This window comes from Podarcis liolepis (assembly GCF_965112155.1).
Source record: "Podarcis liolepis genome assembly, chromosome: 8".
NCBI classification, from domain to species: Eukaryota; Metazoa; Chordata; class Lepidosauria; order Squamata; family Lacertidae; genus Podarcis; species Podarcis liolepis.
Window position 1 is genome coordinate 81,029,883 of NC_139560.1, and position 25,801 is coordinate 81,055,683.

At 45.2% G+C, this 25,801-nt stretch overlaps 1 protein-coding gene across 7 annotated transcripts in view; it reads left to right on the forward strand.

Moving 5' to 3' along the window:
* The window catches only part of TRIO (trio Rho guanine nucleotide exchange factor), a 268,574-nt gene that overhangs the window by 74,052 nt on the left and 168,721 nt on the right, over positions 1–25,801 (forward strand). For all 7 annotated transcript variants that reach the window (XR_014529571.1, XM_083518908.1, XM_083518913.1 and 4 more), the window contains exons 4-7: positions 1,959–2,151; positions 3,008–3,520; positions 15,550–15,672; positions 21,567–21,758. Coding sequence is in view for 6 of the 7 variants with exons in the window: in XM_083518908.1 (XP_083375034.1) it covers positions 1,959–2,151; positions 3,008–3,520; positions 15,550–15,672; positions 21,567–21,758 (1,021 nt within the window). In the remaining variant the exon portion in view is untranslated. The remainder of the gene's footprint in view (positions 1–1,958; positions 2,152–3,007; positions 3,521–15,549; positions 15,673–21,566; positions 21,759–25,801) is intronic.

Below are 25,801 nucleotides of genomic sequence, written 5' to 3' on the forward strand. Positions count from 1 at the left end.
GCACGGAAATGCCGTTTACCTTCCCACTGGAGCGGTACCTATTTATCTACCTGCACTTTGACGTGCTTTCGAACTGCTAGGTTGGCAGGAGCAGGGACCGAGCAACGGGAGCTCACCCCATTTCAGGGATTTGAACCGCCAACCTTCCAATCAGCAAGTCCTAGGCTCTGTGGTTTAACCCACAAATTGTTGCATACACAGGATGAGGTCCACTTGCACAACCAGACCACTCTGCCTCCTTCCCCTCTGCCCCCACCCCCTGAATCTGCTCTTGAGGGCTGGAGGGGGAATTCAGAACAGGATTAGCAGGGCACTGGGATAAGAAAGGGAGAAGGGGAAGCCCTGCTAGACTAGTGGAAACCCCTGCGCTGGATACAACCCACCCCTCCGCCTGTGCACGTCTGAAGTTTAAGCTAAAAAGTAGAGCATTAACATTGCTGCTGCTTCTTTGGCGATCCCTCATAGCAGAGTAAGATTGTCTTCCATGAACACAGTCTTAACAGTACGCCCATAAGTGACTGTGGAGGCCAATTCTGGATCCACACATCCTTCCACAGTGGGGACATAGGTTTCTGGGCAGGAGTTGATCAAGGTGAGGATTTGCCAAGCGTGCCTTCCTCTTAGCACGTTTCTCCCTTTCGTCCTGAGTTTGAGCGTCTTCAAAGCCCGTGACACCTTTGGTAAAGGCTGTTCTCCAACTGGAGCGCTCGCAGGCCAGCGTTTCTCAGTTGTCAGTGTTTATGCTACATTAGATTTGCCTGTCCTTAAACCTCTTTTGTTGACCACCGGCATTGCGCTTTCCATTTTTAAGTTCTGAATAGAGTAGTTGCTTTGCAGCTCTGCCCTGACTGATCTTTAAAGGAGAAACATCCACCATGAAGCCAAGGTCCCCTAGCAGATGGCTGAGAGAGTTGAAGCAGTAGCAAAAGTCTGCGGAAGGTCTTGTGAAACAAACAGCTTGCATGGATGCCTCTTCCTCCCGAATTCTTCACCCAACCAATATCACATGGAGGGGTGATGCAGAGGGAGGAAGGCACGAGAAAGCAAGACCTCGTTGGCTGCACACATAGTTGGTAGTACCCCAGCGTATTTTTATTGGGGAGCGTGGGGAATATGAGTGCTGTCACCCTGGCCTAGGGGACGAAACGTTGCAGTGTATTTTCAGCCCTCGCAATCCCAGAGGAGAGATAAATAGGTTTTCAAGGAACTAGGACAGTCCATCAACAGACAATTGGTTTTTTGTTTCCTGAATCTCCCTAGGCTAAGTGTCATCAACATTCTGAAGTCAATAGGTCCTTGTTAGACTATGTAGGAAGTGTTTAAATTAGAGGACATCGTAACAAAACAGAACTATTGTCTCACTGATATCTGGCTCTGTGACGCTACGGTTGCTTCTGTGCTGAGTTTTAAATGAACTGTTAAATTTTTGCTGAAACCTATGTTGTGCTTTATCCACTAGTGCAGGGGCACTCCAATAATAAAGGTAAACCAGGCAGGTGCCTGGGGAGTCGTAGAGTCATAGAATCGTAGAGTTCGAAGGTAGCCCAATGGTCATCTAGTCCAACCACCTGTGATGCTGGAATCTAAACTAAAGCATCCAAGACAGATGGCCATCCAACTGTGAATACCTGTTGCAGATGTTCAGATGTTCTGCAGAAAGAGGGAGGAGAGTGTGTGCCTGAATGTTTGAGGAGATGCACGAGACATCTTGGCATCTGGTTGCCTGGGTGATGTACATTTAGTATGTGTAAAATGTTCATTCGTCTAGGGTTGGCCATGCACTAGCGCTTAATCCTACCAGGTTGTGTAAAATTCCGGTGAGATGTCCCCTTTCTACAGGTGAAGCTCCCATTGAGTTGACGGATGGGAACGAGAATAGAATTGGCAGGCAGAGCAGCCAGGTTGGCGCCTGGGGACCACTCCTGCCTCTATTAACTGTTGTCTTGTTTGCTTTCTAGTGAAGAAGTATGTAAACGAGGTTTCACCGTTATTGTAGATATGCGTGGATCTAAATGGGACTCTATTAAGCCACTTTTGAAGATCTTGCAGGAATCCTTTCCCTGTTGCATTCATGTTGCACTGATAATCAAGCCAGACAACTTTTGGCAGAAACAGCGGACTAACTTCGGCAGCTCCAAGTTTGAATTTGAGGTAAACTTCTCAATAACCAATGTTGGGTGCCCAAAGTGCTGCAGGGAAACCCGCCATTTGATGAACAGTGTTTTGGGAAATGTTGTAGAACTTTCATTTGGTACATTAAAGCCTTCCATTTCAACGTTGCTGAGGAAACTTACGGAGCATAAACTCCTGTGCTCCTCCATTGATGCTCAAAAGGGCAAGTGGGAAAAATAACCCCAAATGGCAAAACAAACAAACTAGAAATAATTCCTCAGTGGCTCTGGGAATGCTGGCTGTGCTCAGTGCTTCCCAGCAGAGAGGTGACGGTGGTTTTCCTTGCTGCATCCCCTTTGCCGGGTTGCTGCACTGTGGGAACCACCGCTTGAGGCTTTGTTTGGCTGCTGGCTGGGCTTTCTGCCTTTGGCTTGGAGGGGCTCAGAAGCTGAACATACTTGTGCTTGGAAAACCCCTTATTTTGGCTGCTGATCCCTTATTTTCGAGGCTGCTAGTCCCTTATTTTCAAATCTGTAAGTTGACAGCTATGATGCCCATATGTTGCTCACACCGTGGAAGGAACCAATGAGCTCAGGTTGCTATGGACACATAGCAAAACTCCCTCTGCACCAACACATACTTATGACATCATAATGCCCATCAGTTTCAGTGACATCATAATGACCATCAGTTTCAGTGGCCCAGCCATGCCAAAGCTTAGGTGATCCCTACAGGCAGAGGTTCAGATCTCTTTACATGGTTAATCACTGCGATTTGGGGCCACAACACAGCTCCCCCATAGTTCCCTGGAGTTTGGTTCAGTGGAATTGTACATTTCCAGCGCTTTAAATGTATCTCGTTGTGTGGTTAACCTTTAACCGTTGCTGCTTTTCAGACCAACATGGTGTCTCTGGAAGGCCTTACCAAAGTTGTCGACCCTTCTCAGTTAACTCCCGAATTTGACGGCTGCTTGGAATATAACCACGAGGAATGGATAGAAATCAGAGTTGCCTTTGAGGATTACATTAGCAATGCCACACACATGCTCTCCAGGCTGGAGGAGCTGCAGGACATATTGGCCAAAAAGGACTTGCCTCAGGACTTGGAGGCGGCTCGGAGTATGATTGAAGAGCACTCGCAGCTGAAGAAGAAGGTCATCAAAGCGCCCATTGAGGACCTGGACTTGGAAGGGCAGAAGTTGCTGCAGAGGATACAGAGCAGCGAGACCTTCCCCAAAAAGAACTCTGGGTCTGGAAACGCGGATCTGCAGAACCTCTTGCCCAAAGTGTCCACCATGTTAGACAGGTTGCACTCGACGCGGCAGCATCTGCACCAGATGTGGCACGTGCGGAAGGTGAAACTGGACCAATGCTTTCAGCTCAGGCTTTTTGAACAAGATGCAGAAAAGGTAAAATGGCGGCAGGGGGTGGGGGTGTTTCTTGGCCAACTTCTTAAGTTGATGGGATGCGGGTGGTGCTGTGGGTTAAGCCACAGAGCCTAGGACTTGCCGATCAGAAGGTCGGTGGTTCGAATCCCCGTGACAGGAAGAGCTCCCGTTGCTCGGTCCCTGCTCCTGCCAACCTAGCAGTTCAAAAGCACGTCAAAGTGCAAGTAGATAAATAGGTACCACTGCGGTGGGAAGGTACATGGCGTTTCTGTGCACTGCTCTGGTTCGCCAGATGCAGCTTAGTCATGCTGGCCACATGACCCGGAAGCTGTACGCCGGTTCCCTTGGCCAATAAAGCGAGATGAGTACTGCAACGCCAGAGTCGGCCACAACTGGACCTAATGGTCAGGGGTCCCTGTACCTTTATGTGTCAGCACCCAGTGGCACTGTGGGGGTCCACAGGATTCTTTTCCAAGGAAGGGGCCAAGTAAAGCAGTCAAAGGATACTTTCTCAGAATAGAAATGTGGAGGAGAATGTCTGTAAATTTTACCTCGTATCTACAAATGCTTGAAACTTTCTGTTTTTTAAAAATGAAACCTGGGATTGGTTGATTTTGGTTCATCTGGAAACGGGGGAGAGCTGTCCCCTGTGTACTGCTCGCCCTGCAGATACCCATTGATTGCTCTGTGCAATGGACAGCTGCTGGAACACCCCGTACGGCTGGATGTCTTCTCCTTTAGGAGCCTTGGATTTAGTGTCTGTGTGACTGCTCAGGCTTGAGGAGGAGCTGGCTCCCCCTGTATGGAGCCAGCATGGTGTTGCCCAGAGCCTGCAGCCCATAAGCTCCTGGAACCAGATGTGGTCCATCAATTGGCCCTTTAAGTCATGCTAAAATGGAATTCTGAATGCTTATCTTTTTAAAAAAAGGTAGGGGGGCAATTGGCAAGCATAAACTAGCTTCCAGTTTTCATAGGCGTGAAGCCTCAAGCCTCACTATAGTCGTTGAGACCTATCCATGCTTAATTTAGGATTGGGCCTCTTAGACTGCCGTCACGCACTTTGGGGAGTAAGTCCTCTTGAACTCTGCATGCTTCAACTTCCAGATAAAACACACACATAGGATCTGCCCCTAGCTAAGCGTGGCGTTGTGGAGTTTCATGTTGGTGGCCCCTTTTTTCTGTTGCCGTAATGACTTATTTAGTGGGACGCTGGTGGTGCTGTGGGTTAAACCACAGAGCCTAGGACTTGCCAATCAGCAGGTCGGCAGTTCGAATCCCCGCAATGGGGTGAGCTCCCGTTGCTCGGTCCCAGCTCCTGCCAACCTAGCAGTTTGAAAGCACGTCAAAGTGCAAGTAGATAAATAGGTACCACTCCGGCGGAAAGGTAAACGGCATTTCCGTGCGCTGCTCTGGTTCGCCAGAAGCGGCTTAGTCATGCTGGCCACATGACCCTGAGCTGTATGCCGGCTCCCTCGGCCAATAAAGCGAGATGAGCGCCACAACCAAAGAGTCGGCCACGACTGGACCTAATGGTCAGGGGTCCCTTTACCTTTACCTAATGACTTATTTAATCCAGATACCTCTATGATTTAGGCAAATTAATCGTAACAACTGGGATTTGAGAGAAATGCTTTATGTGCTCACACTGCTTTTCAGCGCAGATCGGCTTTCGAAACAGATAACAATTAAAATCCGTCATGCAACAAACAAAAGCCCAATAAAACTGCAAGCCTCTCAATGCAGTGATTGTGGTTTACATCCCAGCACCCCAGACTCCTTGTTCTAATTTTTACCAATTTCTCTTAACTCCTCTTTCACTAGAAGGGTTGGGGGGTATACAGGCAACTGAAAGCAACACCTCGACCTGAGTCTCGAGAGAATAAACTAACCAGAGTTCATGCCCTTTCCCTAGCTTGCTCCTAAAGTGACCACCACAAAGGTTGTTGCTCCTTTGGGGTGGGGTGACCTGCCACCCTTGGTGGGCCCAGTGTAAATAACCTCTCTGGAGGTAATTGCAGAAGCAGATGTTACTCACAGCAGGGGTGGGGTAGGGCAGGCCTTCTCTTCTGCCCTGATATTTGCTCATAGTAGACCACTATAAAGCAAGCAGCACATAAGCGGCACACAAATCACTACCAAACCATTCTACGTTCTAAGACTTACATTAGTAATCCAGAACTTGAGAGAACAATGTACAAGATCTACTACAGAAGCCACAAACAGAAAACTCATTCAAATTGTGTCCGAAAGGAAGATTCAGTCTTTAAAGTTCCTTTAGACGGGCTCCTGTAGATATCAACAAAGGTAAGTTTGATCAAACGAAGTGTCGGCGATGTTGCACTCAAGGGTTAGATATTAACGAAGATAAGTTTGATCAAACGAAGTGTTGGTGATGTTACGCACAAGACTTAGACAGGGTGCCGGCGTTTGTCACCTGTTTCGCCTTGGGCTTCTTCAGTAAATTCTCTCTCATGGTTTTGATATATTTATAAACATTCAACTTCATATGCTAAGTCCTTTCTTGACTTAAGCATTTATTCATTTACATAAACTGGCAGCAGATCTCACCACAGCATCAACGCTGTAGTGTTCTGGATTTTCATGCCACTTAAGTTGTAAGTGTCCAGCGCTGCTTGTCGCTAGAATGATGTACGGATTATTTAGTAAGAACGTACTGACTACCCTTCTTGTCACAGGAACATGCCGGTCAGTTCAAAGATGGAGTTAACTCTTTATTAGCAAAAACACGGTCTCTGCAGACTTGGCTGAGTGTCAGGCCTAATGAGTAGAGCAGCTCATTCCCATTGATGATCTTCCATGAAAATCACTTGCCAAGACTGAAAGGCCCTGTCTCCTCGGGTCTTTCCGCAAGCAAGCGGAGACTGTGCCTGAATGTAGCCAACCTCTCCTCCAACCTTTTCATGCCTCTCCTGGTTCTAGGGGACAGAGGAAGGAGAGCTTGTCGTAGCAGGATGGGGGAAAACTTGTAACATTTCACCTTCCTGACTCATCTCTGCCTCTTGGCCTCCCTCCTCCCCGTCTCCTGCTTCCACTTCTGCCTCACTGCCACACTGGGAGCCAATGTGGTGTAGTGGTTAGGAGCGATAGTCTCGTAATCTGGGGAACCGGGTTCGCATCTCCACTCCTCCACATGCAGCTGCTGGGTGACCTTGGGCCAGTCACACTTCTTTGAAGTCTCTCAGCCCCACTCACCTCACAGAGTGTTTGTTGTGGGGGAGGAAGGGAAAGGAGAATGTTAGCCGCTTTGAGACTCCTTCGGGTAGTGATAAAGCAGGATATCAAATCCAAACTACTACTCTTCTTCTCCTTCTCCTTCTTCTTCTTCTTCTTCTTCTTCTTCTCCTTCTCCTCCTCCTCCTCCTCCTCCTCCTCCTCCTCCTCCTCCTCTGATTCTGGACATCTCTCTGCCATAGACTCTCCCTGCTCACTAAGACCTGTTACCTCTTCAGCTTCTGATACCTCTTCTTCCCTGTCCTCTCCCTCTGACCACTCATCGTTGTCCCACCACCAATCCCCGGGCTCTGAGCCTTCTTCCCTTGGTGGTTCCTCAGCTGGTTCCTCCATCCTCTGCTCCCAACCAGTCCATGACATTGTCATGGGGAAACAGAACCTAATCACTACATGCTCCCCATGTGCAACTCTTTGCAACTGGTATTCCAAGGCATATTGCCTCTGACAGTGGAGGTAGAACAAAGGTTTCATCGCTAGTAGCCATTGATTTATGTCTCCCTGTGCCAGGCTGCGTAGGTACAACTTCTGTGCTGTTACTGAACATATGCAGACAAGGATGAGTCTAGACCCCCCTAATCTATCTTGATTCCCACCATGGCTTTGCAAGAGGCATTTCACTAATCAAATTACATCCCGAGTAAGTTGTAGATTAAATAAAAGCCCACGTATATTTGACAGTGACTCCAGTTTAATATTGAAACATAGAATTGTGCTAAGCATTATTGCTTTATGTTGCAGGGTTACAACTACCTAGGGATGGTATCAAGGGTTTGTAATAGCCCCCAAGAGTAATTCCAGTGGGGCCTTACTCATACCTTACTCATACATTTTATCCTCCAACTAAAAGGTACCTAGAGACAGAAATTAAAAACATGAATAATGTGCATATTTCAATTTTTATTACAAAAAAGTAGGTATTGTGGAATGAATGTTTGGGGTCGTTTGGACCGCAAGTAATTTAGACATGCAGTTTTTAATTGCGCATTTTCTTTCTGTTGCAGAGGGGGTGTAAATGCTCGCAGTGCGCTCTCCTTAGCGAAACCCTCAAATTTAAGATAGAAAGCCCTAGAGCAGGGGTCTGCAACCCGCGGCTCCGGAGCCGCATGTGGCTCTTTTACACCTTTGCCGTGGCTCCGGGGTGGATACTAGCAAGGGGAGGAGGCGCATTGTGCGCCCCGACACTCTCCACTGTGGCGGGCGCTGTACTGGCTGTGACGTCGCATGGGGGCGGTGCGTGCGTTAGTCACGCACCGTCCCGACGTCACCTTCCCACCCGCCCACCCGCTACATTGTAAGTGGCATGTACGCTGGTCACTGCATTGAAAGGGGGCATGTACGCTGGTCACTGTTTTGAAGGGGAGTGAAGAATACACACACACAAAAAGGTAACTTGTTAATTTAACGTTTATTTCTATGAGGAGGAGTAATTCTGAGGGGTCAAACAAAGAAATAATAAAAAGTGAGAAAAAAGTTATTTTTATAATGACGAGTTTTGCGGCTCCCAGTTGTTTTTTCCTTCGGAAACGGGTCCAAGTGTCTCTTTTTGTCTTAAAGGTTGCAGACCCCTGCCCTAGAGGAAGCAAAACGATTGGCTTCTTTCACCGTAAAGTGTGCGTTACACCTCAGATGCTTGGGAGGGTTTTAAAAGGTTAAAGCTGAATATTGTTCAAAGCTCAGGCCTGCTTGTGTAAGGACCAGTTCCAAAATCAGAAAGCCACCTCTCTCTTATCTGTATGCAATTGGCGACCCTGAGGTTAGAACCCTGGATGTTTTCACTCTGCTTCTGCTGCAGTTAGAGCGATGGCTGGCAGGGGATTTCCTTTTGCAGAACGCTACGAAGCTATAACACTTCCTTTGGGCTCTTTCTGCAAAGAGAGTAGAGTTGAGAAGCTCCAGGTGTACTCATACCTGTTTTGCAGCCCAACCCGCGGGGAGAGATTTTCCTGTTTTAGAATATGCACATCCATCTAGCCCTTCCGTACAGCCAGGGAACTCCCCCCAAGATTTAGGGCTCAACAGGGGCTGGGAAGCAGCATATGGAAATAAGAGATTCATTCTCTCTGCCAATGACAACAGGAGATGATAACAGGAATCGGAGCCAATTCTGACATCATATTTTTTCCCCTCTAGCTGAATACCCGTGGAGGATTAACTATGAGAAAAGAAAGTTGCTAGAATGGAAAATGCATGTGGATTTTACTGTTTTTATCCTAAACGAAAGCATGTGTATATACAATGGTGTTTATATCGACGTTTTGCTTACTAGTTTGGACACTCTTCATTAAGTTGGGAGTGCAAGGGCCTGATTCAGTGCCCGCTCGCCCTGAGCAAATTGTTCCTGCCTGTGAAGTGCCATCCATTTTTGCAGTGGTTAAAAGCAGGGGGAAATTAAGTAGACACCGTACAGAGGTGGGTGGAGTACAGCACAAATTATATGCAAATCACAGGGAATCGGAGAACACGCTCTTCCGCCCAAATCTCTCAGCTGATCTGCACAGATCACCTCAGGAGGAGAGGGGGACAGTGCGCCCGGCCTGTGTGTATATGACAGAGATCCTTTTTTCGGTCTACGAATACATTGCAAGCTTTGTCCGTAAGCTTCTTTCACAGGTGTTTTAAGCCATCTGCAGGACCAGGGTGGTGATGAATAATAAAGCATGACTAAAGACCAACGTTGGCAAAGGAATTAGACAGATTCTTTCACACAGAGGGTGGGGAATCTTCTGACAACTGGTCCTTCAACGTTTTCTTACCCTCCATGTAGCTATAGATAGGCTCAGGCGACCAAGACACAGAATCATGGCAGAGTTGGAAAGGACCCTGGGGTTTTCCTCATATGTATATGGTTTTTCATACAGTGGTACCTCGGGTTAAGTACTTAATTCGTTCCAGAGGTCCGTACTTAACCTGAAACTGTTCTTAACCTGAAGCACCACTTTAGCTAATGGGGCCTCCTGCTGCCGCTGCGCCGCCAGAGCATGATTTCTGTTCTCATCCTGAAGCAAAGTTCTTAACCTGAAGCACTATTTCTGGGTTAGCGGAGTCTGTAACCTGAAGCGTATGTAACCTGAAGTGTATGTAACCCCAAGTACCACTGTATTAAAGTTTTACAATCACATATCCAATATACATCATAAAAAGAAGATTCCAAAGGATCTCCTGGACTTTCCTCCTCCCCTTTGTGGGTCCTATGGTTAGTCACTTCCTCCTGCATCTTGTATAATAATCCAAATCTTTTACATCTCCATTCTATCCAAAATTCACCATTAAACTACAAGCGTTATTCCAATCCTATTAACAATTCTGTTTACAATGATTTTCAAGATAAATTATAAATTTTCCCCATTCCTTATTAAAATTTTGGTCTTCCTGATTTCTGATTCTTCCGGTCATTTTGGTATAATCTAGCAACTTGATCTGCCATACTTCTCTGGTCAGGACTTTATCTTCTTTCCATCTCTGGGCCAATAACATCCACGCAGCGCCTAAACCTCCTAAAAGAAAGGCTTCAGGTTTTTTTTGGGTTTTTTAGAAAAAGTTATTTTAAACATTTTTTTCCATTCGTTATATATCATTTCCCAAAATTCTTTTACAACCTGACACGTCCACCACATATGATAAAAGGTGCCTCCTTTTTCCTTACATTTCCAGCATATATTTGACCCTGTTTTATACATTTTTGCTGGTTTACTGGGAGTTAGATACCAACGGTACATCATTTTCATATAGTTTTCTTTCAATGTACACCGGTACCTTGGTTCTCATAGTTAATCCATTCTGGAAGTCCGTTCCAAAACCAAAGCATTCCAAAACCAAGGTGTGCTTTCCCATAGAAAGTAATGCAAAATAGATTAAGACTTCAAAAAAAACCCCAATTTAACATGAATTTTACTATCTAACGAGACCATTGACCCATAAAATGAAAGCAATAAACAATGTACTACAGTCACACAATCAATCAGTAGCTGAACTGGGTTCCACACAGTCACAAAAACAAACAGAAAAGAGCCGCTAAAACAAAAATGGAAAATAAATAGCAAAAACAGATAGACCTCAGCATAACACTCAAAATGGAAGCATAACACTCAAAACGGAGCACGTTCGACTTCCGAAAAAAGTTCGCAAACCGGAACACTTACTTCCGGGTTAGCAGTGTTTGGGTTCCAGGTTGTTTGAGTACCAAAGCATTTGAGAGCCAAGGTACCACCGTATAACATGCTGTAAATTTTAAATTTCAATTCCGTAACTTCTTCCATGCTGTAAGTCCAACCCTCTTAAATGCATGGGCCGCAGATCTGCTTGGAATCCAAGCCTTCTCTCCGAAGTGCTACATTTTTGTGATGTGAGGGCACTTGCAGGCAAAGTCTTTGCTATGCGAACCTTCTTTCTGGTATAGCCCTTGCGTGAAGACTCTACCATCTTAGAGCTGGCTGAGATGTAATAACATCTAGGAACACTGAGAGCATGTTGGCACTGTGATTACTCTGCACATGTGCAAGCAAAGTGCATTAGTAATCATGCCAGTGGGGTTGGGGAGGAAAATTCACCCAAGAAAGCATCAGCTGGCAAGTGTTGTCTGTTCAGGGATGGAGACTTGCTGTGCGGAAATGAGGCCCTTTCTAGACTGGCCTTAGAAAGAGCACTAATTAGGTATGGATTAAGCATCAACATTGCTCACTTCAGGTGAGACGGAATGGTAAATCTCAAACCCAGATAAGGGATCTGTCTTGGAGATTTTTTGTGTTCGCCTGCTTGTTGCTAAACCATACCAAAAACAGAAATCAGACACAGATAGGTAGCCGTGTTGGTCTGCCATAGTCAAAATAAAAAAATTTCTTCCAGTAGCACCTTAAAGACCAACTAAGTTAGTTCTTGGTATGAGCTTTTGTGTGCATGCACACTTCTTCAGATACACTGAAACAGAAGTTGCCAGACCCTTCTATATAGTGAGAAGGTGGGGAGGGGTATTACTCAGAAGGGTGGTGGGAATGGGAGATTGGCAGATAGCTGAGATGAGCCTGTTGACGACTCTTAACGACTGTAATAGGTCTTACAGGAAAAGGCAAGGGGTGAGAAGGTGAGAAATGGCTTAGTCATGTATAATGAGATAAGAATCCAATGTCTTTGTCCCATTCCCACCACCCTTCTGAGTAATACCCCTCCCCACCTTCTCACTATATAGAAGGGTCTGGCAACTTCTGTTTCAGTGTATCTGAAGAAGTGTGCATGCACACAAAAGCTCATACCAAGAACTAACTTAGTTGGTCTTTAAGGTGCTACTGGAAGAAATCAGACAAATAACATTGGAGTTTTGTAGCGAAGCTCAAAAACATAGTGAAGGGGAAGAGCCAGCCGAGACAATATAATTGGATGTTTTATAGAACTCTATAAAATTGCAGCTGTGCCATCTAAAGCACACTACTGATAAAGAAGCAAATGTAATTCATTGACTAATAAATAATTGCATCTTTTTACACAGACTGTGTTTATTCCCTCCCCCCCACCCCCGTTTCTAACTAGCTGTGCCTCTGTTTCACAGGGGATTATCTCCCTCACTTACAGCCAGCCTATACAATAAAAGGCTAAAAGCCAAATTAAAACAAAGATTAATGCCTAAGAAGGATGCGCATGCACAGGGAATCGTAAGGTTGGCTTGTTAAGCGGAAGCGTCAGTGTCAAATTTTCACAGGAAGCGGAGTGCATGGAGCTTAGACGTATCTAAAAATCACGATTTGATGCCCTGAAGATTTCACTTCAAATCTGCAAACTTATTTTTTTTAAAAAAAAAATCTGGTGAACTCTGAAATGCCGTGAAGTAGATTATTAAAAAATCTAAATTGAAAATTTCTCAAGGGCTCTCTTGAAGCCAGTCTTCCATGTATGCTGTTTGTTAAATTACTCTTCTTAAACGCAGGCAGGAAGAAATGCTTTGTGACTGAAGGAAATAGTTAACCTGTTCCTTGCCAAACTGTACCAAATGATTAAGAGGGTTTTTTGGGGGGGGGGGTCTAAGTCTAAATAGGCCTTCAAGGCCATTTTGCCTGCTGCAGAAGCATAGCTGTCAAGCATCCCTTATTTGGCGGGACAGTCCCTTATCCCAGCGCCATGTCCCGCTGCTGTCCCTTATTGATGATGTCCCTTAAATAAGCTACTGAAGGTAATGGGGTCCTTTCTATGTCCAGCTGTCCTTTGTCAACAACAAATTGTTGCTGTTTTTTTGTGTTGAATATATGCTATATGGTAATTTATGGACCTAATAGGTATCTAAAGCCATTTGCACACAACAAAATATGAATTTTATCAAAGTAATTGTTGATCCCTTATTTTGGCTGCTGATCCCTTAGTTTTGAGGCTGCTGGTCCCTTATTTTCAAATCTGTAAGTTGACAGCTATGTGCAGAAGGCACAATGAAATACTCAAAGGAAGTAACTGATGCCCGAAGAGTGCAAACTATTAACAATGGCGGTGCAAGGGGCACCATTTGTGCTTGGGTTTCAAGCAGCGAAATGTCTCGGCCTGCATCTGTGCTGGTAGTGAACATATTGCTCCCCATTAATTAGAGCTGAAATGTTTAATCAAGCTTAGCCGGGCCAGCTCTGTTGCTGGGGGTGGTTGCCAAACGTCACTGGAAGCCAAGTTGGCCCAGAAATTTCTGTGTTTTTTGTGTCCGCCATTGCTTTTCCCCATATTTCCACGGCGGATGGAACTGGGAGTGAGCACGGAGCCCAGCCACGCAGGCTTTGTTTTGCTGCCAGTCCTAGGGACTCCTGGCTGCCAGGCAAGGACGCAGCTGCCTTAAGTTTTGTGTAGGTAGTGCCACAAGCGCTCACCTTCCAGCTCCCCAGTTTCCCAAGTTTGCACCATTCACAGGTGTACAAAATAAAACTAGGGTAGGTTTCTCCCTCTGTGAACTCTCCATTCCCTGGTATCTGGACCAGACATTGAGAAACAAGCTGGTTGGCTAACCCTTGTGATGTCGCCAAGAAACCCATCTTCTGCCCCCCCCCCCCAATCCTCTACATAATCTTGATTTCTAGCAAGACGACAACTTGCATGGACACTCTCTTAAAAAGCCCAGAGCAGACAGCCCGTCCGAAGCATGTCGGAAGAGGCAAGACTGACAGCTGTAGCCATGCTCGGTTTGATGTACGCTGGTCTGTCATTTCAGCTGCAAAATTAGTAAATGCTGTGACCGGTCCTTTTTATATTGCAGCTTGTCTTTCCTCCATATCTCAAAATGCGGAGAACTGGATATAGCATTCCCGCTGTACTTTAACTACTGCAGTTCCGGGTGGTCCGTGTGAACTTTCATACTGTGTTCATTAGCAATTACTTGTTGTGGCCCTTTCAATGTACACAGTTGCCTCGCAGCCCTTACAACATTTATTTCTGTGCTGGCCTCTGAGATGTCTTAGAAATGTGATATCCAGTGCAACTGAGGCCCCCTTTGCTTTTTGAATAGTTCTGATGACTGCTGCTGCTGCTGCTGCTGCTGCTGTTGCTGCTGCTGCTATTATCCTGAGTTAACCAAGTGTTTGTTGGTAGTATTCCTGCATAATTGGCCGTCTTACTTTCGGTCACTGTGCATTTGTTTAATGTCCTCCCTGCCTCTCTTTTAGCTGTAGTTTTTTTTTTTTGTTTTACATTAATCTCTTCTTTCACTCAGTTTTCAGCCCAATTTTCCAGTTTATTAAGAATCCTTTGGACCCTGTCCTAACCCTCAGTTGTGATAATGGCATTTCTTCCCAGCTTTGTGGAGCGCTTGGGGAGCTCATGTTTGCTCCCTTTCAAACTAGAGAATTTGAAGTGTTGGAACAGGATAGATACCCATAAGGCCCACCCTAATGCTTGCCCCTGCTGTTTTAGTCCATTGTTGAGCAAGTTGAGGAGTGTGGTGCTCTCACAAGTTAGGTATCCACCAAATAATACGGCCTTCTTCATAGTGTTTCTCTGTTTTTACTTGTGCTTTGCAAATGGGTACACAATGGACATTACTAGTAGTCCACAACAATTTCTACTTGCTTCACTAGTCACTCCTATCATTTACCATTTGGAGCATGTCAATGGCCGAAAAGAGCCGACTCATTTCTTTGCAAAAGCTTCTCCCAGCTGGTTGCTTGGGGGCAGTGCTTCCTCGCCACAGTTGTTGTTGTTTAGTCGTCTAGTCGTGTCCGACTCTTCGTGACCCCATGGACCAGAGCACGCCAGGCACTTCTGTCTTCCACTGCCTCCTGCAGTTTGGTCAAACTCATGCTGGTAGCTTCGAGAACACTATCCAACCATCTTGTCCTCTGTCGTCCCCTTCTCCTTGTGCCCTCCATCTTTCCCAACATCCGGGTCTTTTCCAGGGAGTCTTCTCTTCTCATGAGGTGGCCAAAGTATTGGAGCCTCAGCTTCAGGATCTGTCCTTCCAGTGAGCACTCAGGGCTGATTTCCTTCAGAATGGAGAGGTTTGATCTTCTTGCAGTCCATGGGACTCTCAAGAGTCTCCTCCAGACCATAATTCAGAAGCATCAATTCTTCAGCGATCAGCCTTCTTTATGGTCCAGCTCTCACTTCCATACATCACTACTGGGAAAACCATAGCTTTTACTATACGGACCTTTGTCGACGAGGTGATGTCTCTCCTCGCCACAGGGGTCTAGGCAATTGGTTATTTACAAGCCCGGCTGGCAGAACTCTATGCTTAAAGCTTTGCTAATTTGGAAAGTCTTTGCTTGTAAACATGCAAAATATGTTGTTGTTGTTTAAGCTGGTGCCCTGTCCTGTGATGAGCATTAATTCCTCTTTTCTTTTAGATGTTTGACTGGATCACACACAACAAAGGCCTGTTTCTGAACAGCTACACAGAGATTGGAGCCAGCCACCCTCATGCCATGGAGCTCCAGACACAGCACAATCATTTTGCTATGAACTGTATGGTAAGAATATTGGAACTTGCAACGGCACTTTGTATTTGGCAAACATCTTGTATTTGACAGTGCAGAGACTCATGAAAGTCTGACCCCAGGTGCTGGCCCTGTCAGTATGCAGTGTGCTGGAGAGGAAAGAACAGAATCCAATCTAAATAAACAAGGTAGGAGAAGAGAAGGGAGGAAGAGAGACTGAGAACAACATAGATGCTTCGGGTTTTGCAGAACTATTACAGCTGCCATGGTAGCAACTTGCAAGCAACATGTGAACAGGTCCCCCTACCCAGAGGGCCTGTAATCTTCTTATTCAGTGGAGGCAGGGAGTAAACTGAGAGAAAAATAACTTTGTACATTATGGCATGAGGACTAGGGAGTTGTGCCCAAGGCTAGTGAGTCATGCTGCATAGAGGTAGCCAGATTATAATGTATATGGACTCCTTCCAAATTCAGCGAAAGCTGGAGGCCTCATTCCTGTGTATGTGTGCTTTTGCCACAGGGATTGTGAATGGCTGTGCAGCGATAGATTAGCTAATAGTAATAATTCCGCAAGTTGCGAAACTCCGCTGAAACAGCTCAGCTTTCAGGAACCGTTTTCCAGGCTGTCGTTTTTAAATGAGGGTAGGTAAATTAAAGCCTGGTGGAGTTTTGTTTGCACACAAGAGAATGGGGACAACTACGTCACACACAGACACACAAACACACACACACCCTGAGAAGGCGCATGACAGTGTTACACGGATAAAACGAAACCAATCCTAATTTGATCCATGTTTGAACAGGGGTCAGCACTGATAGAAGAGACATTGGCAGTTCTAAAAAAACAGTTTGAAATGAACTAATATACCAGAAAGCTAGGATTTGCTAAAGCTTTTGTGGTTTTGGTTTGTCCTTGCTTGCATTGCTTTTGGTTTCAGATTAGGGATTCGAATGCGGCCTATTTTGACATCGTTTTCTAACGTCTTAATGATAGCGGTTCGTTGCAGAGGCCTGCATGGGCTTGCCTTTTATCAAAAGGCACTAATTACTGAAGTTAATTAGCATTTTGGACAGTCTGAGCCGAGGATAGGGATTGAGATCGAGATGGAAACAAATGCTGACATGTCTGAAGAGTTCGTTCTAGGTGAGGGTTATGCAAAAGCCGAGCCTTCTGCTTGTGTTTCTGGCTTGACATTCAGCCCTTAGGAGTCCAGTGAATAGAGAGGCCAAGCGGTCACTTTCCCAGAAATGTTGTCACTAACAAATCAAAGAGCAGGAGTATTCATCAGTCCAGCAGGCCATAGTGAACTATCTGTGAACCAGTGAAAGCAGTGAATGTCCTGTGTGAGTGCCTGGAGGTGGTTGGAGGATGGATGTCGGTTAACAGATTGAGGTTGAATCCTGACAAGACAGAAGTGCTGTTTTGGGGGGACAGGGGATGGGCAGGTGTGGGGGACTCCCTGGTCCTGAATGGGGTAACTGTGCCCCTGAAGGACCAGGTGCGCAGCCTGGGAGTAATTTTGGACTCACAGCTGTCCATGGAGGCGCAGGTTAATTCTGTGTCCAGGGCGGCTGTCTACCAGCTCCATCTGATACACAGGCTGAGACCCTACCTGCCCGCAGACTGTCTTGCCAGAGTGGCTATCTCTACTTATCTCCTACTTGGACTACTGCAATGTGCTCTACGTGGGGCTACCTTTGAAGGTGACCCAGAAACTGCAATGAATCCAGAATGCGGCAGCTAGACTGGTGACTGGGAGTGGCCGCCGGGACCACATAACACCGGTCCTGAGAGATCTGCATTGGCTCCCAGTACGTTTCCAAGCAAAGTGTTGGTGCTGACCTTTAAAGCCCTAAACGGCCTCGGCCCGGTATACCTGAAGGAGCGTCTCCACCCCCATCGTTCAGCCCGGACACTGAGATCCAGCTCTGAGGGCCTTCTGGCGGTTCCCTCACTGCGAGAAGTGAGGTTACAGGGAACTAGACAGAGGGCCTTCTCGGTAGTGGTGCCCTCCCTGTGGAACGCCCTCCCATCAGATGTCCAGGAAATAAGCAGCTTTCTTATCTTTAAAAGAAATCTGAAGGCAGCCCTGATTAGGGAAGTTTTTAATATTTAAGGCTGTATTGTTTTTAACACTTGATTGGGAGCCGCCCAGAGTAGCTGGGGAAACTCAGCCAGATGGGTGGGGTATAAATAATATATTGTTATTATTATTATTATCTCCCAGGCTGCGCACTTGGATTCAGCTATCCAGTCCTATCAGCAGAAGCGCTGCTCAAGGACTTTCACTTACGCAATGAACCTTCCCCCCACCCCAGTGACACACACACACACACACACACACACACACACACACACACCTGGTGCAGCCCCTGAAATTGGCTCTCAGTGGGTGGCAGGAGAATCCCCCAGAACAACATGCAAAGCAATGGGAGGAACATGTCATCTGGCAAACAGGAATGCTTGCACAGGTGGCACAATTGAAAAAGCGAGGCATTGAAATTGACCCAGTGGGTACCTAGTCGTCTGGGATGCAGCTCTGCACTGAGAGTGAGGAGGAAGTTCTGTGCAGAAAGCCCTAAAAATGGGACTCCTTTTTGGCCATATCCTTTTTATTAACTTTACAGTAATGTTTTCCATTACAATCTCTCCTCTTATACAATTTGGCTTTTTAGGGCCATGACTCCCTTCAAACCTTCCTTATGATTTTCTATCTTTCATTTCAAATTTCTGCATTTTCACTACTCGACCATTGCTTTCAAATCAAAAACATCAAAGCATCATATTTTCTAATTCGTCCCTGCAGTGATTTTTATACATTTCCGTACAAAGCTTCTTGCAAATCCTACCAACGTGTTTGATTGACTACAATTGTCTTTTAAATAATTTACAAATTTAGTCCAGTCCTTGATGAACTTATTATTATTTGAAAAATGGGACTCCTTTGCTTTGTATAATGGTGAGTTTGTATAGTATCGGTCTATAAGGTGTGGTTGTGGCCAATAGTTGGTAGCCTCCTTGGATTTGAGTGGAACTGCTAAAGTAAAATCTCACATCCTAGCAGTCTTATTTGAATACAGCATGAAGCAATGAGGTCAGATAAGGTTAAAAAATATATATAGTCCAAGAATAGGCAGTAAGAAGTCCTCCCTGACCCCCGTTAAAGTCCCTCCCAGCCCTTCTGAAGGCTTAAGGTTTCTTTTTCTTTTTTTCAAACTTCTAAGATTCCCTTTTAATTCACAAACCCGTCAGGCTGATTTAATAAGCTGTTTTTAAGCCCTCCCAAAGTTCCGTTTGAGGCCGCAGCAAACAAAAGTCACAGTGTTAATAGAAATCTGTGTAAATGAGATCAGTCGAAGGTACAGGGTGATTTTGCTGTTTCTGCAATGTGCTTTACTCGATCAAATAAAAGTAGGCTTTTGCTCGAGAGAGAGGTGCTCATTTTTCTGCCCTGCTTTGAAAACATGTTGCGGCAAAGGGCTTGGAGAAAGCAGTGCTGGCACGGTGGCATTTCGCTGTTGCTTTCCAGAAAACAACAGGGGGTGCTGAAATTGTGAACAGTCAGTTGCATTTTGTCCCTGATGGAATAGCGAATGCTGTTTACCTGCTAAGTGCACACACCCCTTTCTTCCCGTTTTTTTAAAAGGGAATATAGGAAGCTGTGAATTCTTCCAGAAGCCTTGGAGTTAAGAGGGGCTGTCTTGTGGCATGCCTAATGGCTAGGAAAAAACCTTCCCCAACGTAGTGCCCTTGCTGGCTGGAGCTGATAGGAGTTGTTCTCCAAAACACCTAGAAAGCACCAGTTTGCTAACTTTTAGCTACCTAAACTGGTGCTTTCTAGGTGTTTTGACACCGGTAAAGTTAGCTAAAATGTATAGAAAAAGAGAAAGAAAATGTTGGAAATGTAAAAAAAGTAGATGGTGATTATTTTCATATGTGGTGGACCTGTGACAAGGTTAAAAAAAAATTGGGAATCAATTTATGATGAACTTATAAATTTTTATAAATGAATTTATAAAAATTTAGGTATACTTTCCCCAAAAGACCGGAAGTGTGTCTGTTAGGTTTAATAGGAATGGAAATCAAAATGGGAGACCAAAATTTGTTCATGTATGCTACGGCTGCCGCAAGAACCCTCCTGGCCCAAAGATGAAAAACACAAGACATACCAACCATCCAGGAGTGGCAGGTGAAGTTGACAGAATACGCAGAACTTGCCAAACTGTCAGGGAGGATCCGGGACCAGGGAGATCAAAGATACCAAAATAATTGGAGTAAATTTATTGAATATTTAAAGGAGAATTGTAAAGAGGTCAAGACACTAGCAGGATTGGCATAATACCTTCAATGTAAATAGTACTATTGTGAGAATGATGTGCGTGATAGAAAGGGGTTAAATATATCAATTACAGGGAGGGAGGGGAGTTGCGACTCGGCAGAGTCAAAGGGAATGTATGGCATTAATATGGCTTGTTGGAAAAGAATATGTAAGGAAAACAATAAAAAATTTACTTTAAAAAAAATAGAAAGCACCGGTTTGTGGAAGGCTGGCCTACAATCTTAGTCCATGGTGTTCTCTGAAGAATAGTTCTCATGAGGGGTTGATGCCCATTTGACGCCCCCATTCCCCATAGTCCTTGTGCCTTGCCGGGCTTTGGGAAGGAAGTATGGTGGACCGGACAGTATCCCAGAGTCCTCCCTCCTTCCCAAAGCCTAGTTAGCGCTTGCCCAACTTTGGGAAGGAGATGGGAGGGCTCTAGGACCCTGCCAAAGCCTTGTGACACCTTCCCAAAGCATTTTATCTCATTTATCTGGCTTTGGGATGGCGGCATGGGGAGGGGGCGCCAAATTTTGTGCCAAGGTGACAACCTTTGTTGTTGGATGGGTAGCTAGGGAGCAGCAGTAAGCCATGTTTTCCTCTGTACTAATTACTTTGCGTTTAATGAAAGTTTAGATTTAATAATGCCCGTGTAAGCTCCGAATTTTGCACCATGTGCTGAATTTAGCATCCTTCCAGCCTACTCTCTTGTATTATTTTTTTTTAAAAATAATGGATGTTCCGACTTTCCCAGGATGTCAAATTCAGGATACTGAATTGTGAACTTACACAAAATGTGCACAGCCCTGGTTATCACAGTATAAGGATACGAGCGAAAAGCTGGTTTGCAACATGATAGACTCTTACTTTCTCAGAGAGGTCTGCGGCATGCTTGGAATAATAATAATAATAATAATTATTATTATTATTATTATTATTATTATTAATTATTTATACCCCGCCCATCTGGCTGAGTAGTAGTAGTCCAAGCGGGAGATAACTAGAGCATGTACCACTCTGGCAAGACAGTCCGCAGGCAGGTAGGGTCTCAGCCTGCGTACCAGATGGAGCTAGTAGACAGCCGCCCTGGACACAGAATTGACCTGCACCTCCATGGACAGCTGTGAGTCCAAAATGACTCCCAGGCTGCGCACCTGGTCCTTCAGGGGCACCGTTACCCCATTCAGGACCAGGGAGTCCCCCACACCTGCCCACCCCCTGTCCCCCAAAACAGTACTTCTGTCTTGTCAGGATTCAACCTCAATCTGTTAGCCACCATCCATCCTCCAACCGCCTCCAGGCACTCACACAGGACCTTCACCGCCTTCACCGGTTCCGATTTAAAAGAGAGGTAGAGCTGGTATCATCTGCATACTGATGGACACCCAGACCAAACCCCCTGATGATCTCTCCCAGCGGCTTCATATAGATATTAAAAAGCATGAGGGAGAAGACGGAACCCCGAGGCGCCCCACAAGTGAGAGCCCAGGGGTCTGAACACTTATCCCCCACCACCACTTTCTGGACACGGCCCAGGAGAAAGGAGCGGAACCACTGTATAATGTGTTTTTGTTCTTGTCTAATGTGTTTTGTTTTCTCTCTTTCCAGAATGTGTATGTAAACATAAACCGCATCATGTCTGTAGCCAACCGTTTGGTGGAATCTGGTCACTACGCCTCGCAGCAAATCAAGCAGATTGCTAGCCAGTTGGAGCAGGAATGGAAAGCGTTTGCTGCAGCGCTGGATGAGCGAAGTACCTTATTGGACATGTCGGCCATTTTCCACCAGAAATCGGAGCAGGTCAGTAATTCTGCACGGCGGCGACAGCAGGCTGAACATGTACGGCCCCATTTAATCCTGAAATGGGTTTTGCCTCTCATGAGCCCCTGTTTGCATGTTTGCCTCTTAAAGGGGCTTTGGGACAGGGCAAGTTCCTGGTTTCTTTTTTCTTTTATAATAATTTTTATTAGTTTTCAATTACATCCCAATAATAGCCTCATTATAACAATGCCAACTGATAATGCAATTGTTAATACCAATAATTCAAATACCAAATTATATGATTTAGATAAGGTGCCCCCACGAGCTAGAATTGATGACTTGATTATTTGCTTTGTTTATGTGTTCCAAAATTTCCATTACATTCCAGTCCTAATAATAATCCCTTACACAACAACTGCAGTATTCATAACTTCTGTTCGTGTTGACACATTAAATGATTTCTAAAACTACAAGTGAGGAGCTCAAACTATATCCTTGTTCTTCCTCTGTGTGGCAATTATCTTGTCCGTGGTGTTTCCTCCTGTCCTTGTAAGATGTTATGTCTTTCTTTCCCCCGGTTGTTGCTGTTATCCATCATGCCGTGGGCGAAGCTGATATCCCATTGTTGTTCCAAAAGTTTCCCCATTGCTCCAGCAGGTTCTGTTGATCCTCAACCTGCTCCAAGTCCGTTTGACTTGAGATCCTTGCTTTGGACAAGGGACGAGGGCCATCGCTCCTCAACACATCCTCACAAGGAAATCCTCGTCTTGATTTTGGTTTTTCTTGTTCCCTCCAGCAAAGCACACACAAGCTGCATAGGTCTGCCTTTCATCCTCAAAGCATGGGCAAGTAGAGGGATCTCATGGCAAGCCTGCCTGTAACTGCTTTGGGAATTGATGGTCACTATAAGCTACAAATAGTGACGCGGGTGGCGCTGTGGGTTAAACCACAGAGCCTAGGACTTGCTGATCAGAAGGTCAGCGGTTCGAATACCCGCGACGGGGTGAGCTCCCGTTGTTCGGTCCCAGCTCCTGCTCACCTAGCAGTTCGAAAGCATGTCAAAGTGCAAGTAGATAAATACCCGCTTCCGGCGGGAAGGTAAACGGCGTTTCCATGCGCTGCTCTGGTTCGCCAGAAGCGGCTTAGTCATTCTGGCCACATGACCCGGAAGCTATATGCCGGCTCCCTCGGCCAATAAAGCAAGATGAGCGCCGGAACCCCAGAGTCGGTCACGACTGGACCTAATGGTCAGGGATCCCTTTACCTTTACAAGCTACAAATAAGTTTTTTTAAAAAATGTGATGCCTTGTTAAGAGGCAAACGTACAACGTGGTCTTGGAACTCACCTGCTGGTGAGTAAAAAAAGCATAAGCAAAAGCAGTTGCTTGTGCCAATAAAGTTTCAGCGTCTTGAATGGCATCATGATAGTTCCACCGTCTACATTATCCATCAAACGTTTTGCAAGGATCGTAGAGGATAACTAGAAAGCTGAGGACGCTGGGATGCAAGATTAAAATTAAAAGTTTAACCTGAGGCAAGCGTTTGACTAGGGTCTCTAGCTGCAGGCGTTCTCAGCTATTTAAAGTAACAGTTCTAAGTTATGCGTAGCCACAAGTGAATTAAAAACCTGATTTAGTGAGAAGCAGGCATAAATGTTCCTCTTATCCCCTGGAGGGCTGTCTCTATAAGTAGAGCGTGTCTTCCTTAAGGGAATGAGCTGCTCACTTGCAAACTCGGCTTTGAGTTGCCCGTCAGTTTTGTTTCTGTTACAGTTAGTGGTGTTACTTAATTGTCCTTTTATTGAGCTAAACGAAAGAGTGAAATATACGGAGCGGCTCTCTTTGACTTGCTACGGCTGAAGTTTTGTATTTGACGCTCTAGATGTGATTTTTAAATTATTATTCCATTTTACAATTAAGATTAACATTCAAATGAAAATCATAATCATACACTTATAAGATCCCCTGAATCCTTGGATTCTCCCCCTCCCTGGGTTCCATTGTAAGTCTTTTTTCAACTGCGTTGTATAGTGCTCTCCAATTATCAGTTAACTTTCATTTTTATCACAGTTCTTGTTACATTACAAGTGTTGTTAAAATCCTGCCAATATTTTTAATTGTTTACAGTGTTCTTTAAGGTAACATATAAATTTTCCCCATCCTTTATTAAATTTGTTGTCTTCTTGATTTTTGATCCTCCCGGTCATTTTTGCCGTTTTAGCATAGTCCATCATCTTTATCAGCCATTCTTCTCTGGTAGGGACTTTGACTTCCTTCCATCTGTAGGCCAAAAGTAACCTCGCAGCTGTCGTTGCATACATAAATAGTCTTTTTTGCTCCTTTGGTATTTCTGCACCTAAAATTGCTAACAAAAAGGCTTCTGGTATTCTAACAAAAGGTTATTTAAACATTTTTTTAAATTCATTGTAAATCATTTCCCAGAATGCTTCAGTTATCTTGCACATCCACCACATATGATAGAATGTGCCTTCCTTCTCTTTACACTTCCAACACATGTTTGTAGCAATTCTATACATTTTTGCTAGTTTAGTAGGAGTGATTTATCCCATCAAACAGCGAAGAGGATCAGATTAAAGGAGAGCAGCCATCTCTATACCTTCAGTAGTTGTGAAGAATAGTCAATATTTCATATAGTTCTATAAGAACTATATGAAATATGGCAGAAAAGATTTATGAGACCGGATTTTAAGCTATGGGTTATTAGAAGTAATAGGATAACAAATGTAAGATTAAGAGATGAGGTTTGAAAATCATTAGACGTGGTTGATGGAAGTCTCAGGCGAAAATAGCCAAAATGTTGCATGAGACGAGATGATATGTTCTGTTTGGAAAATATATGTAAAAACTAATAATAATAATAATAATAATAATAATAATTTATTATTTATACCCCGCCCATCTGGCTGGGTGTCCCCAGCCACTCTAATAAACTAATAAAAATGTATATTAAAAAAAGAAAGAAAAGTCAATTCTGGCAGGGGCAGCTTTTTAAAATAGCTGCACAAAAAATAGCTGCAACCTGCCAAAATAGTATATTGCTATTAGTGGAGCAAAAGAGGGATGAATGTGGCGCAGATGGGAGACTTTGTACCAAAAGCAAACATGGAACTGGGTTGATTTTGCTTGTGGTGGAGCAGTGGCTAATAAGACATAGAAGACCTAGATTCAACTCTTCCTTCACCTAAAGGAAAGCCCTGAGCAGGTACACTATCTCTTGCAGAGAGAACTGAGGTCCTGACTTCAGATATCACAACCTGCCCAGGGCTGCTGTATAGGGATGGTGATAAATGCTAAGTATTTGGGGAGGGGTCATAGCTTAGGATAAGTGGTTTGCATGCAAAAAGTCAGTTCCTGGGGTCTTTAGCAGAAAATCTCACCAGACTGGGAAAGAGAGAGACCTCGAAGCCAGCTGCCAGTTGAGGTAGATGGCATTGGACAGGACCCAATGGCAGGTTCTTCATCTGCCATCTTCAAGGGGTTTAGTGCTTACCTACGTTGTGAGTTCAGATACTGGCGATGCGTTCGGTCTACCAGGAGGCAGGTTCCTCTGTAAAGCCAGTCAATTTCCCCTCCTTCTGCTGGAGATAGTTGAGGGTTTTAGGATTGGGTTTGCTTCCCAGCTCTGGGCCACGATTACTGTATTTTTTGCTCTATAGGACACACTTTTCCCCCTCCAAAATTTAAGGGGAAATGTGTTTGCATCCTATGGAGCGAATGCAGGCGCCTTGGCTTCTGCGATAGCAACGCGAAGCCTCCGAAGCGCAGAGGGAGTGCTCCCTCCGTGCTCCGGAGGCTTCGCGTTGCTTTCACTGAAGCCTGGAGAGCGATAGGGGTCGGTGCGCACCAACCCCTCTCGCTCTCCAGGCTTCAGGGATAGCCGCCTGAAGCCTTCGGAGCGCAGCGCGAGTTCCCGCTAAGCTCCGCAGGCTTTGGGTTCAGCAAAAGGAACCGGAAGCCTGCGGAGCGCAGCGGGAATTTGAAAGGAACCTGAAGGGAATTCGAAAGGAACCTGAAGCCTCCAGAGCCCAACGGGAACTCCCGCCGCGCTCCAGAGGCTTCGGG